The following is a 15789-nucleotide window of genomic DNA, read 5'->3' as shown; positions in this document are numbered from 1 at the left end:
CCTGTCCACCCGCAGCCCCATCCCATCTGCCCTGCCCATGTGGGTCCTGCCCCTGGTGGTGGGTGCAAAGTGGATGGGTCCGGGTGCCCAGGTAGCGGGGCCAGGGCTGAATTGGAAGTCCTTGCACAGTCGCAGAACTATGACATGATTGGAATAACAGAGACTTGGTGGGAGCTCGCGTGACTGGCGCACTGTCATGGATTGGGTACAAACTGTTCAGGAAGAGCAGGCAGGGGAGAGGAGGAGGAGGAGTTGCACTTTATGTAAAAGAGCCATATGATTGCTCAGAGTTCCAGTATGAAACTAGCCTATCAAAAGTCTTTGGATTAGTGTCAGAGGGGAAAGCAACAAGGATAATGTTGTGGTTGGGTGTCTGCTATAGGCCACCAGATCAGGAGGAAGTGGTAGATGAGGCTTTCTTTAAACAGCTAGTGGAAGTTTCTTGATCACAGGTCCCAGTTCTCATGGGGGACTTCAATCACTCTGACTTCTGCTGGGACAGCAATACAGCAGTGCGCGGGCAATCCATGAAGTTTTTGGACAGTGCTGGGGACAACGTCCTGGTGCAAGTGCTGGAGTGGCCAAATAGAGGCCATGCTCTTCTTGACCTGCTGCTCACAAACAGGGAAGAATTGGTGGGGAATGTACTAGTAGATGGCAACTTGGGCAGCAGTGACTGTGAGATGACTGAGTTCAGGATCCTGAGGAAATGAAGGATGGAGAGCATCAGAATAAGGACCCTGGACTTCAGAAAAGCAGACTTCAACTCACTCAGGGAACTCATGGGCAGGATACCCTGGGAAGCGAGTCTGAGGGGGAGAGGAGGGTAGGAGAGCTGGCCATGCTTTAAAGAAGCCTTACTGAGAGTGCAGGAACAAGCCATCCCGATGTGCAGGAAGACTAGCAAGTATGGGAGAAGACCAGCTTAGCTTGGCTTAGCAGGGAACTCTTCAGTAAACTAAATCACAAAAAGGAAGCTTATAAGAAGTGGAAATTTGGGCAAACAACTAGGAAGGAGTATAAGAGTTTTGCTCAGGCATGCAGGAGTGAACTAAGGAAGGCCAAAGCTCAATTGTAGTTTCAGCTAGCAAGGGATTGAAGGGTAACCAGAAGGGTTTCTACAAGTATGTCAGTAACAAGAGGAAGATAAGGAAAAGTGTGGGTCCCTTACTGAATGGGGGAGGCAACCTTGTGACAGAGAATTCAGAAAAGGCTGAAGTACTCAATGTCTTTTTCACCCCAGTCTTCACAGGCATTGGTGACATGTAGGGGGTACACGTGCACCCCCTGAGATTGGCCATGCACCCCCTAGAAGCACCAGCTGCGAAACTGGAAGTGCCACTGGAAGTGCACTTCCGGTTTTGCTTCTGGCTTGGCAATCGGCTGCTGGGGGACCCCTCCCTCCCCTCCACCCCGCCCCAGTTGGCGATCTGGTGCCCTGGGAGGCACCAGTCACCCATGTTCACAGGCAAGGTCAGCTCCAAGAGTAACGCACCTGGCGGCACAGTTTGGGGAGGAGGTGACCAGCCAGCGGTGGTGAAAGAACAGGTTAAGGGACTATTTAGAAAAGCTGGACATATACAAGTCTGGGATGCACCCAAGGTTACTGAGGGAATTGGCAGATGTGATTCCAGAGCCATTGGCCATCATCTTTGAAAAATCATGGCTATCAGGAGAGGTCCTAGATGATTGGAAAAGGACAAACATAACATCCATATTTAAGAAAGGGGAAAAAGGAGGATCCAGGGAACTATATACCAGTCAGTCTCACCTCAATCCCTGGAAAAATCATGGAACAGATCCTCAAGGAATCCATTTCTAAGCACTTGGAGGAGAAGATGGTGATGGGGAACAGTCGGCATGGATTCACCAAGGGCAAGTCATGCCCGACCAACTCAATTGCCTTCTGTGACATATCTTGATTTTTAGCAAGGCTTTTGATATTGTCTTCTGCACCATTCTTGCAGGCAAACTAAGGAAGTATGGCCTGGATGAATGGACTGTAAGGTGGATAGAAAATTGGCTGGAGCACTGGACTTGAAAGGTAGTTATCTACAGAGATCCTGGTTTTCTCTGATGTGAAAAAATCCCCAATTTATTTGGTGTTATTTTTGTTTAACCAAAAATTGGGGATTTTTTTTTCAAATCAGAGAAAACTGGGATCCCTAGTAATCAGTGGTTCAGTGTGTAACTGGCAGCTGTTATCAAGTGGAGTGCCCTAAGTCCTGGGGCCAGTTTTGTTCAATATCTTCATCAACAACCTGGAAGATGGCATAGTGTGCACCCTCAGCAAGTTTCCAGATGACACCAAGCTGGGGGAAGTAGTAGATACACTGGAGAGTAGGGCTAGGATTCAGAGTGACCTAAACAAATTGGAGGATTGGGCCAGAAGGAATCTCATGAAGTTCAACAGGGACAAAGTGCAAAGTCCTGCACTTAGGATGGAACAATCCCATTCACTGGTACAGTCTGGGGGCTGACTGGCTGGGCAGCAGCTCTGCAGAAAAGGACCTGGGGGTTACAGTGGACAATAAGCTGAATATGAGCCAACAGTGTGCCCTTGTTGCCAAAAAGGCTAACGGCATACTGGGCTGCATTAGTAGGAGTGCTGCCAGCAGGTCAAGGGAAGTGATTACGCCCGTCCATTCAGCACTGGTGAGGCCACATCTGGAGTACTGTGTTCAGTTTTGGGCCACTCACTACAGAAAAGACATAGGCAAATTGGAGAGATTCCAAAGGAAGGCAACAAAAATGGTGAGGGGTCTGGGGTACATGACTCATAAGGAGAGGTGGAGGGAACTAGGCTTAGTCTAGAGAAGCGAAAACTGAGAGGGGATTTAATAGCAGCCTTCAACTATTTGAAGAGGTGTTTGAAAGAGGATGAAGCTAAACTGTTCTCTGTAGTAGCAGATGACATAACAAGGAGCAACGGTCTCAAGTTGCAGCAAGGGAATTTAGGTTAGATATTAGTAAGACTTTTCTCACTAGGAGGGTAGTAAAACACTGGAACAGGTTACCCAGAGAGGTTGTGTAATCTCTATCCTTGGAGGTTTTTAAGACCTGGCTAGACAGAGCCTTGGCTGGGATAATCTAGTTGGGGCTGGTCCTGCTTTGAGCAGGGGGCTGGACTAGTTGATCTCCTGAGGTCCCTTCCACCTGAATTTTCTATGATTCTATGCCTGGGAGTGGCAGCCAGAAGGAGCTGCCATTGCCAGGGCTGCCAGGAAATGACTCTGGCATGGGCTACCCCGAGTGCCTGGCCTGAGCAGGACTGAGGGACCCATCATGGGCTGGACAGAATCCTTTGGTGGACTGGATCTTGCCTGCAGGCTGTATTTTGCCCACCCCTGAATTAGTTGATGTCCTGAGATTCCCTTCCATTCCTATTTTTTGTTGGTTGGAGGTCAGTAAGGTTGTACAGGAGAGACAAATTTATCCCATTTAATCCAAATCAATTAACTAGTTGTAAAACATAAGATTAATGTCTTTAGAATCGTGCTTTGAGTATATTCTGTAACAGGGCCCCAGAAGGTTTTTCTACAGTATGGGTTCAGCTTCCTGACTAAGACCACGCAGGAAATAACCTCTTGCTTAATAGTACTCTTGCCAACATCTTGGTATAAAAAAGGAACAACTGTACAGTTTTAGGGACTTTTTGAGATAGTTGGCATAGTTGTGGACATTTTACTTGCAAGTCTCGTATTTGTTTTTTCCTTTCCAGGACAATTTAGTATTTAACTACACATGCCTACAATGAGCTCTGAAAAATCCTCTAGGGAGCCCAGTTAAAATCTGTTACTTGAGAAATCGAATTCATTAAGCCTGCAACACTTTGAACACACAGGAACACATTTAATGTAAATAGTAATTCAGTTAGAGTTAATGGGACTATTCATGTACTTAAACATGTGCCCAGGAGTTTCTAGAAATGGGGCCTAATATTTTTCATTCTATATAGTTCAAATGAAGCTGTGAGGATCCGGGCACATTTTGCATCCTGTTGGAATAATTTACTCAAGGAAGTGAACACTTTCTTAAAATATTTTTTTTTAAATCCCAGTCCTTCCTACATAATATATTAGACCAATTTTACAATGTACATTGTTGAGCACAAGTTGATCTTTACTAAGTATAATGCTGACTTTGTGCTTTAACACCAACATTTATATATTAACATTATTTTGTCAAAGATCAGGCCTGACTCAAGCTCATTGAAGTCAGTGGAAAGATTCCCATTAACAGTTTGTGCTTCTGACCATATATAAGGCCAAAATAATCTGTATCAAGAAAAGCACATAAGCGTTTACTTAAAATCTCACTGACTTAAAAACTAAAAACTTCTAAAAGTTTTGATTAATTGAGGCACAAAAGCATAAATCAAATGACTTTTTTGTATCATTTTTGTTTAGCTTTTTGTGATGGCACTTAATTTTTTTTTTTTTTTCAGGAATATAAGGTGTTAAATAAATTAAAGCAGAACAGCCAGGACTGCAGCCAGTATAAGGAAATCTAGTAAAATTTTGTTTTCGTTTCATAGGTGTACCTTGAAAGGAAATTGTTCACGTTCAGACAGTTTACCAGATTTGGTTAACAGTTTACACGAAATGGATCAGTATGCTGTAATCCAGATAAAGATCATGCATCATGAAAATAAGGCATGTATAAACCATTTTTTGTTTTTTGTGGTTTTTTTTATTTTAAACAAGCGATTCTAGCATTTACTATAACTTGTTATTGTCACTATACTTTACGTACTCCACACACATTATATTCTTATCTCAACAACTAGCAATTAGGCTGGAGATTTAACTGGTTGAATTCATAGGTTCAAGAGAGATTTCATTTTCTACTGCAAGATGGGCTATAAAGCCTATTGACTCAGTACTTCCTTATACTGACCAGGGGAGTGGTTGACTTGTTTAGTTGACTTGTTTTTGGGGTTGTTTTTTTTTAAACATATGTTGTCTTCTAATTTTCAGCCATTGTGCATAAAATGCACTAACCAGGTTCCAGGGCTTATAAGTCATGAAATGTTTCAGCACAGACTTACAAACCCAATTTTTTTTATTCATTTGCATGAATATCTGCAAAATTTTGACATGAAAATGAATAGAATAGAGAGAAAAAGAATCACAGGACATTAGGAGTAGTTCCATAGAAAATACTGTAAATGGCCAACAGAATGTAATAATAAAAATAAATCCTACCTCTTATGTAGTGCTTTTCAGTGGTAGATTACACTTTTTAATGGAGGTGAATATTTTTATTCTCATTTTGCAGATGAGTACACTTAGGCACAGGGAAGGGTAAGTGATTTATCCAAAGTCACACAGCAGGCTAGTGGTGGAGCCAGGATAAGAATCTAGGTCTCCACTAGAGAGTTCCATAGTCTAATTCAGGAATGTCCAACTTCTAGGCAGGCAGCAGCTACACCCTGCAGAGGCTGTACCAGCAGGGATTGCATGCCCTGCAGGCTGCAGTAGCATGAGTCATAGGACCCACAGGCCTTCTCTGTTTGGATTGCACTTGTCCATCCCTCCACTGTTGCACTGCATACATGGGTAGGCAGGTCTCCTACCAGATTTCATTCTGCACTGCACGACAGGCTGTGCCACACCGCCACTTGGCACTGGCTTCTTGGGCAAGTGCAGGAAGGAGTCAGAGGGGAAGCCATGAGCCCCTGGCTGTAGCTGAGCAATAGGAGGAACAGCAACTAGATGAGAGCCCAGGGGCCATGGATTAACCCCTCATGGGCTGTATGCAGCCAGTGAGCTATCAGTTGAACAGCCCTGGTCTAGTAAAAAATTATATAGAAAGGATAGAGGGTGGAATTCCATTTCCCTTTGTAGATCTAAATGGCAGTTTTCTGGTCACATAAGTGGTGGCTTTGGCACTTGTACACAGTTTCCAATTCTCTTACCCCTGCAGTGTAGATACATGAGTATGACTTATAGACACTTATAGACTAAGTGTGTTCAGTAGGCTATGCTCTGTCCGGATAGGTGTGTGACTATGTGCTTGCAAAAGGGAGAAGGCAGTTGATAATGCCTTCCTATGGTGTTGTGATTAGAGCTTTGTGCTTTGATGTCCAAGAGACAAGCGTTCAGTTCTCCTCTGGGTGAAAGGGAGCTAGAACCTGGGTTTCTGGCTTCCTGTGCAAGTGTCCTGAGTATTCAGCTATTAAGCCAAAACCTGAGAAGACCCTTTTTTTTGGTATCTGACACCAGTTAGGTGTGGGTTTTTGTCTATGTACATTCTCATAGCTTACACTTCCAGAAATGGTGCATGTATGTAGCCACATGCGTAAGAGTCCAGTAAAGGTGCACCAGTACATCAGTTCATATCATACTGGCATCAATAAAAAGGAAATTGACATAATCGACAGTTGGCTTTTTTTGGCTGATGTGGCCAATAATGTCACTGATAAATGCTGTAGCATGCACATGGTCAGGAGTGCAGCCCAGCAACTTGGAAAGTGTCATCTGTCCAGTAAGTCTGAGGGAGGGAAGGGGCACAGGGTGCTGCAGATAGAGGCCCCCACGGTGTGGGGGGGGAGTGGGGCTGGGGCAGGGGCAGGTGCTGCACAGCCGCGGTGGTGCGGGGCGTGGGAGGGAGCTGCAGCTTGTCTGGGGGATGCGGAGAGGGGCAGACAGCTCCCACCACTGTGCACCCCAGTGGAGGCATGAGGGCTATGTGCCCCTCAGATCTGTGCAAAGGGTGAGGGCGGGCTGGGGACCAGGGCCTGCTCTGGCCTCTTCTCAGTGGGGGCGCTGGACCAGGCTGCGCTTGTGGTGGGCGGAGGTAGGGTGGGCGGTGGTGGTGCTGGGAAGGGGGCTACAGTGAATTTGGGGTTGCTGTAGCCCCCCCCACACCATAGCTGCCCCTCCCAGTGCTGCCACTGCCTGCCCCACTCCTGCCCGCTCCAAGCACAGCCCGGGAGCCCAGCCCCTCTCCTGGCATGGCCCAGCCCTTCCACTGGCAGGAGGCCAGTGCAGCCCCAGCCTCAAGCATGCAGAAGGCAGCTTGCCCTCGCCCCATGCACAGATCCTGGGGACACATGCCCCTCATGCCTCCCCAGGGGTCCATGCAGCAGTGGGAGCTGCCCCTGCCCCCCCTGTACTAACCAGACTAGCTGTGGCTCCATCCTACACCCTGGCTGTACAGTGCCAGGTCCTACCCCTGCCCTAGTTGCAGCCCCACTCCTCCCCTCACTGTGAGGGACTCAATCTGCCCACCCCACGCCCCATTTCTCCCCAGCTTTCCCCACCCCCAGACTTACCAGCCAGACGCTGCTCTCCAAGCTGCCAGGCTGCATATTGGCAATCAAATCAGTATTGACTGATATGCCTGGTCAATAATCAGTCATCAGTATTGTCCCAAAAAATCTTTATCGGTGCACCCATAGCATCCAGGGCATAGCCTATTGCACATGCTCAGTCTACATGCATATGCTTACACATCTGTCTTCCAAGAGTAATAGATATGCAAAGTGCCAGAAATGCCAGTCATGCTTCTAGAAAACTGCTCTTTAGATGCACAATGTTAATAGTATTCTGCCTCTAATATCTATGTCTACCTACCCTGCAGGGGTAAGAGAAAAAAAAAAAATATATATTATTTTAAGTCTTAAGGTATTTTCAGAAGTGATGCCTCTATTAGTGCAAAAAACGTCCTATTTATTCACTGTGTATTTCACAGTCTAGTTTTATAAATGTAAACCAATGGAGCCTTTATTTCTACTGTAGTAGATCTCACCTTAAGATTTTTTTTTCTAGTTTTTGATCTAAATATTCCTGTTTCTGTCCCTTTATTGTATTGTAACTCTGATGCTGTAGTAAACAGCTCATTATACCTTCTAAATATTTTGGAGTTATTTCTCCCGATCATATTCATTTCTTTTCCAGCCTAAGTATATTTACTTGTGTTAACCACTCCCACAACCTGATCAGTTTTTGTTGCTCTGTGTTTTATTTCTTCAGTTTTGCAATATACCTTTCTGGTGATGGTAGCAAAATAATAACAGTAATAATATTAATACTTTAAAATATTTGCTGAGCACTACAGAATCTAAAATCATTTGCAGCTGGCTCAGATTGAGGTGTCATACTTGCTGTGTCTGTCTGTGCTCACCAGCCACACCCCATACAGGTGCTCCCGGGAGGTCAAGGACCTTAAGCCTGACAAGTGCCTGCCTGGCTTCCCCCACTTTTAGAAGCATTCCCCAGAAATGCCCCAGCAGGGGATTTGCCAGGTGTGCATATCACTTTGCTTCACTCTGACTTGGGGTGCATCTCTGTAAATAGGGGAGCCCCCCAGGTTCCCTGCTTGTCTGTGTGTGCCCTGGGAATCCCCTGATGGGGGATTCCCTGGGTGTGTATAGTGCTGCTGCTCCTGACTAAGGGCACATATCTGCAAACAGGAAAACCCTGGGGTTCCCTGCTTGCAGAGGCAAGCCTGGGTGATCCCCCATTTGCACAGATGCACTCCGAGTCTTGTCCCTCAGGGCCCCAGCTGCTCCTGGGAGTGGCAGGATTGAACCCTGCAGCACAACTGGCAATGTCTGTTCTATAGCCTTATAGATCAGTTTTCCCTCAATTTCTTTTGGTTGTTTTCTTTTTCTTGTTTGGCTGTACTCACATAGATACGCTACTTCAATCCAAAAATAAATGGCAACTTATTATAAAAAATATATTTTGCAATTAAATGCATTTTGGATACAGACCCAAAAGTTAACTTTTGTTGAATGGGTATATGTACTTGCACAGGTATTTGTGGAAAGGGAATACAAAAATACTTAGTTCTGTAAAGAAACATTCTATTTAAGAGTTTCCAAAAGTAATTTTCCTCATTTTTCACACAAAAGTTAACAGTACAACACTCTAATTGGCTGCTTTTATGCCCTTACCTGGCTGAGTTTCTCTGTTACAGGGGCTGCACAAATTTTCCTTGCATTAGTTTGAACTTGTCTCATATGAAGGCAATTCTATAAACACTGCATGTAATCAATTGTATGTTTTCTTCAGGTTCTCAAGATTATTGAGATGACAGTTGGAAATATTCCACCTGATTTCCAAAAGGATTCTTTTTGTAGGATAACAAATGCAAAACAAACCAAAATACTTTGTGAAAATGAAAAGCAACAAATCTTGAACTGCAGCTGCAATCTAACATACACAGCACCGACTACTAATGGTATGTTTGTTTAATACTCACATATTAACTACTGACCCACCTTCTTTTATCAGTAAAGATGGAACATATAAGCCCAGTGAGCATTTGTATTGTCATTGGGCATGTGTACATGAGATGTCTGCTGCACAGTTATCTAATTAATTGTGCAGTAAACAGCTCAGCATCTATATGTGCGCTCCCATAGGGTGCACAAAACTAATAACTCCGCAACAGGTTACCTGCTGCTGCAGAGCTTCTTTGTGTGCAGCAGCACACATGTAGATGGTGCCCCAGCTGTGGTTGAATCACAGGGTGCTTCAGCATGGGGCTAGCTGGTAGGTGGCCCCCATGCTGAAGCACCCTCGTGCCTCAGCCAGCCCCTCTGCAGCATGTAGAGCCCCATTGGAGCAGGGGTGGCTGACATTCTGACCCCCCAGACCCTACGCCAACCTGAGACATTTGTTTTAATTTATTAACATCCTGGACTTTATTGCGAGCTCCAGTCTCACTGGATTGTAGCCATTGGGAGCTGTTGCTGCAGCAGGGTCTCAGGATCTCATCCTGTCTCTGCACAGAAAAAGCTCCCGTTGGAATTACAGACTACAGAGACCTAAGTAGCACTTTAGAGGAGTTTTTGAATGTGTTGATTTCTTTTCTGATATTGATTTTTTTTTTTTTTTTTAAGCAAATAGGAAAGCTTTTGTGTGTGACAGCTGGGGTAATACATATGATGACTTCAGGCCATCGCGTTTCTTGTAACCATTATTAATGGACTTTTAAAAATTCAAGGTGTCATAAAGTCTCTGAGAACTTGCAAAAGATCCATTACTGACCCATTCCAAAAGCTGTATATTTGTAGTTATGGAATTTGCCCAATTTACTTTCTACTTTTTAAGGGCCAGGACTTTCTCTTTCTCTAATGCCTGCCCCAACAAGGCTCTGAACTCAGCTGGAGCACCTTAGTACTCCTGTCATTCTCTTAGTGCTGCTTATCAGTTACTAATAGAACCAGAGATGGCTATATATAGCTTGAAACTTGTATGCTACCTCATATTAAGGGTTCTTCACCTCATCAGAAAGACTTCTTCTAGGGTTCCAGTGGTATCTCCTCCAGGGAAAATGCTTTGAAAATATTGGCTATTCCATGCAACCTAGTAAATTCAAAAGGCAAAATACTTGTTCTTCTTGAGCTCAGTCCAGCTTATACTGAAATCAGTGGCAGTCTTTCCACTGACTTCAGTGAAGCCTTGGTCAGCTGGGGTTGAGTCAGGCTTGATTTGATTTTGTTTTATTATGTGAAGTAGGGGATGATTTCCAGCAGTCAGAGGAAAATCTCACTTTGCCCATTCCCTTCACTTCAGTACTTTACCAATAAGTTGTGATTTATCTCCAAGCAAGGCTCTCTCATCATGCAGTTATAGAGGCAGGTAGCTAAATCTCTGCATTTTGGGCCAGATTTCCAGAGGTATGTAAGTGCACGTAGGTACATAGTGAGTGCGTAGCTGCATCTTTAGGCATCTGATTGCCTGTAAACATCTGGGAGTTTTTTAGTTCATTTGAGAAAATTACCTAAGCTTTTGAACAGTCCCAAGATTTGTCTCATTTGGATTCAGCTAACGCATGCTAAATGTACAATTTTCCTTGCTTACACTGGGCATTTAAAATGTGCCTGCTGTCACATCCTGAAAACCCATTGCTTTCTTGTTGTAGACAAGCCTATACTCCTAGCTTTAATTTGAGCTCTGGCTGTTATTCTTTCTACACGTACGCACACACACAAACACACACCTGTGTGTGCATGTACGCACACACACACAAAGAGAACAGGATTTAAATAACATGTGCCTTGAATGTGGTATTCTGCTCGTGAGAGAGGAAGATACTGTTTCATTTCACAGCTGCCAGTGAATTGTTGGTATAGTAATTACTGGCTCAAATAATAGCAAATTGACTTGTAGTCATAAAAGATTTAAATAGGATGAAAATTACTACTGCATAGAGAACAACAGAAGGTCATGAAACCAGAATGAAACAGAAGAAAGTCTTATACATGAGCCTGTCTTGTGGTTAAAGCATGAAACAAAGTCAGCAGATCTGGGTTCTGGTCCTGGTTTAGCTACTGGCATGCTGCATGTTTGCTTCATATCTCTGTGGCGGAATGTCCTTAACTGGAGCCTGAAGAGAATATTATTTCTGTTATGCAGAGGTGATCTCAATCCTAAATTAGTCATGGGGAATAATTGTTTTGGGTACTTTGAATATGTCAGATGAAAAGTGCTACAAGAAGCACAAGACATTGGCACCATTTATTATATAAAGCAAAAGTGTAAGTGTGTATTAGAGAATGAGCAAATGCACCAGCTAGGATGCAGCATCATGTGCATGGGTTATAAAGATGGGGTCACTGATTTTTATTTTTTTTTGTAGTTCTGTCTTGTAACATAGCATCTGGCATAGGTCTAATAATACTGACTTTACAGATTGTTCAGCAGTTGAAGTGTCCGTCATCTCAGGTTCTTGGAATTTATCAGAGACATTTCTGTTGCCAAAGTAAGAATTTGCTTTCTAAATATTTTCATCAGAGGGTTTGTGTGTGGGGTGGGGGGCAGAAGATTTTTTCTTTTAGTATTTTTAAAAAGGGGTTAAACGTCAACAGAGGCAGTTTTCTGTGCCCATTTTCTCCCCCTCTCTTTTTTTTTCTCATCTTTATAAAGTTACTTTCATAGGGTGCGTGTTCAAAGAACTATGTCTCTATTTACTGTTTTATTTAACAAGACCCCATCAACTATAAGACAGTTGTAAGAATGCTTATCACTTTGGGTAGTCTTCCAGTAATAGAATACGGGCTATAATCTTGAAATCAATAGATGTTTCATTAGTGTATAGATGAAGGGCCACCATTAAAATCTGGAGAAAAGGAGCTGCAAAGGTGTTCTTCTAACTGAGCAGGACACTATTCAGTGGGGTAGCCGCTCATAAATGCAAATAATAGTAGAGAATAACACCTAATAAAGTAACAATATTAATGAAAGCTTGAGGAGCTAATGTTTTCTTATATGCTTGTTATTTAGGGCTATACTCTTCTCTCAGAACTCTCACTGGTATTGGTGAGAGCAATTCATACACAATGTAGGCAGATGGTGTATGTGTGTCTAGGTAAGCATGTGTATACATGTATGCACATATAAGCATAGATTAGTAAGACAAGAAAAAATGCATTTGAATTTCTCCCACTGATACCACTGAGAGTCCTGAGAAGTGTGGCCCTAAATAATGAGCTCATAAAAAAAAAAACTGTATGGAGAACAGAAAAAGATAGCACCAGTATTTCATTTTAGAATTCTCTTCTCCCCAGCAGAGACCACTTATCAGATGATAAGTACTTAGGAATACATTTACAGTCTTCCCTGTTAAGCTGTGTCACATAGCTTCAGTGTCTCAGTGGCAACATAAGGAAGGAATCCTACTTCTTTGAGCCACAGTGCTTTCAGTATTCTCCATTGCTGCATGAAGGATATCCTGCTGGGCCATAACTGGGGGTAGCGGATGTATTAGTGTAGGACACAGGAGGGGCAAAGAAAAGTGCCTCCCCTCCATGCCCACTGCCCACTCAATAGCTTGAGAGATGAAGCATAGCACATAAGCAGCACCTGTTTACATCTCTATCTGCAGAATGTAGGACTGGGGAAACTGCAAGAGCATCATGGTGCTGTCATAGTGCCCCTGTTTGTGCTGAATAGGCCAGACTTTGATCTGGCAATTGGGCCATTAATATAGTGGAGAAAACTACCATTGTGTGGAAGACAGCATTTTCTGCTTCCTTTAACATAATTTTCAGATTCTCTTCATAACAACTATTGTGTTCTCAAACTAAAAAAAATCCTTTGGTAAGCAAAAAGGAAGTATCCCTCTTCCCCCTTGGCTCTCTGCCTCCCCTTCCCCAGTCTTAGGACCAAATGCTTCCTCCCCCTGAGTGGCTATGCAGGGAAAAGACAGCATCTCAGAGAGTTTCACTTTCTCTGGTGGATAGAGCCCAGGCCCTGTTTGGAGATTCTCATCCAGATAAGTGTTCTTTTTGTTTTGATACATCTTACTGGCTAGCAGCACTCTTCTGTTAGGCTTGTATTTTTTTGCATAACTTGGTGTTTCATACTCACAAATGAAGCTAGATGAGTATCTTAAATTTATGCAAATTGTTTATTTTCTATATTATCAGCTGCTTACATTGCAGTGGTACCAGCGAAAATGATTGTTCCTGTTGGCCTAATGATGATTCCATAGATCAGGTAAGGTTCCTTGGGATTTATGGAATTTTGTGCTTTACACCCCCCCCCCTTTTTTTTTTTTTTTTTTTTTTTGAGCAAATTCATGTTTCTTCTTCACTTTGACATGAAGAAATGTAGTAACATTTTTCAGGGTATCTGTCATCTAACTGCGAAACAAAAGAATATGTCAGCCTCTATTGCTTCCAAAATAAAAGCTACTGCATGGATTTGAAAGGTTGGCTAACATGTCAGGATTGACTTGACTGATGCACAAAATGCTCAGGAGAAAAATCATGCAATATAGGGGAAGCTTAGAGGGAGAACAAGTTTAATGATAAAAATGTACTGTATTTACTTGCTTAGAAGATGAGGTTTTTTTCCACCCTCCCCCATTTAACAGGGAGGGAAAGCCTCTTGCCTTACAGTCAAGCACAAGGCAGTGGCAGGGGAGGTGGGGAGGCAGCCAGCTGCCGTGGCTCTGGCCCCAGCCTGAGGAAAGGGCATGGCAACCTGAGGCTGTAGGCGGCAAAAACAACATGGAGCAGGAAGAGGGGAACAGGAAATCAGGGCAACCTGAGGCTGGGGGTGGAGGGGGGGGAGGGGGGGTGTGCACAAACCAGGAGTCAAGATTTATTGTAGTAAGTCAATAGGGACAGGAAAAGAAAAACCTTGTTTTGGACATCTTATAGACTAAGTAGATAGGAAATATTTTCACCCGACTTTACAGATGGAGAACTGAAGCTCCAAAAGACCAAGAGTTCCTTGTCCAAGGTCACCCAGGGTATGTGCACCAGAGCCAACAACTGATCTTAGACCTTCTAAGTCTTAAGCCAGTGTCTTAACACCAGCCAATCCTTTCTCTCCCAGGGGTGCTGAAGAAGCTTTTTTTTCTATGAAATTAAGTAACTAGAGTCAGCTACTGTTGCTCAACCTAGTCATCAGTGGTTTGATGATTACATCTAAGTGCTATTGCAGAAATGAGTATTTAAGAACGATTTGATGGATGAATAATAGGGACATAGAAAGCCTCTGCCTACACTTTTTGCTTTTTCATTTTCTATGAGATATAGCATTGCTGCTATAAATAGACACTTAAGGGAAATACAGTATTCTTCTCTCAACATGTCTCAATAGAACTGCACAATTCTTTACCCATCAAGCTCTACATCCAGCTGCTGAGCTTTGTGAAGAAGTATTTGAGCAAAATGACAAGATTGTTTTGATTTTCAAAAAGGAGAATGGGTTATGCACTTACAAATATGAACATTCTGGACCTGGTGTGTGCATAAGGGATTATTGCTGTAGAAATAATAGAGCAAACTCCCCTGCTTTGATTCCAAGTGCATTAATTTGGAATTGGTAAACAGTTGGAATTGTTTGAAAGATGGCTTTCTTCCATATGCCTTATCTTGGAGACACAGTGACAAAGCTGTTAAAGTACTAAAAGCAACGGGATGGCAGATTTTTTTATACAGAATTGATTGAGCAATTCAGAGCATTTTAAATGGTGTCCAAAATCCTATTTTCCTTTCATTGAGGTTTGGCATCTTGTTTTATTGCTGCTGTGAGGAATGTAACCAGTGGGCTGAAGGGAGGGACCTGTCTCTCCCTGCAACCCATTGTCCAGCTGTGCTATATTGAGCAATGCTGTATACACCTCCAAAGGTGGAGCAAAAGCCAGGATACTTGTCTCAGCACCAGTAAAGTATTATGCCTTTTAAAGCACAGTGGGTCAGATCACCTGTGCGTGTAAATTGGTGTGGCCACTGAAGCCAGAGGAACTGCTGACTTACAGATTTACAGTAGGTGAGGCTCTGTCCCCATATTTCCAAGCCCTGCTGCTCAAGCAGCAGTCATCTTCTCTTTGCGTCTTTCTTGACGTATTTATAGTGCACTTATCTCCATGGTATCTGAGAACCTTACAAATGCTCACATTTAAAAATATCACTTTGCTTTTCTCTTCTCTTCCTCCCCATTATTACTGGGATTCTCTTCTGCTGCAGAATTGAAGAAGTGTATTTTGCATGTGTGAGTGATGATATTGAGGAAGTGTGTTACCCTAGGCCTTAGGCTAACTCTTAAGAAAGCGCTCTCGTTCTTCTGTCGTTGGGAGTCTCGCTGGTGAAGTTCATGCCCTCTTTGTGACTAAGCAACACAAGCATTGTGGGCACATACAGTTACATAGGCTGATTGAGCCAGCGCTGTTGAGAGCTGTGAATATTAATATTTCAGCTTTAAGTGTGATTTGGTATTCAAGTAAGGAAGCCAATGCCATGTAGTATGGTGAAGGTATGATTTAATGATGAAACTTTAAGCATTATCCTGTGTAATGATTTTTATTTTTAATTTTCTG

The 15789-nt window shown here is 43.3% G+C and overlaps 1 protein-coding gene across 1 annotated transcript in view; it reads left to right on the top strand.

Annotated features, from left to right (window-relative positions):
* The window catches only part of PLXNC1 (plexin C1), a 100222-nt gene that overhangs the window by 20813 nt on the left and 63620 nt on the right, over nucleotides 1–15789 (top strand). Inside the window, exons 5-8 of the mRNA XM_025208135.1 lie at nucleotides 4538–4655; nucleotides 9024–9192; nucleotides 11652–11721; nucleotides 13388–13457. Coding sequence (XP_025063920.1) covers nucleotides 4538–4655; nucleotides 9024–9192; nucleotides 11652–11721; nucleotides 13388–13457 — 427 coding nt within the window. The remainder of the gene's footprint in view (nucleotides 1–4537; nucleotides 4656–9023; nucleotides 9193–11651; nucleotides 11722–13387; nucleotides 13458–15789) is intronic.

Source organism: Alligator sinensis, unplaced genomic scaffold (genome assembly GCF_000455745.1).
Source record: "Alligator sinensis unplaced genomic scaffold, ASM45574v1 scaffold141_1, whole genome shotgun sequence".
NCBI classification, from domain to species: domain Eukaryota; kingdom Metazoa; phylum Chordata; order Crocodylia; family Alligatoridae; genus Alligator; species Alligator sinensis.
Note: the sequence above shows the minus strand (reverse complement) of the source record. Positions and strands in the feature narration are given on the sequence as shown.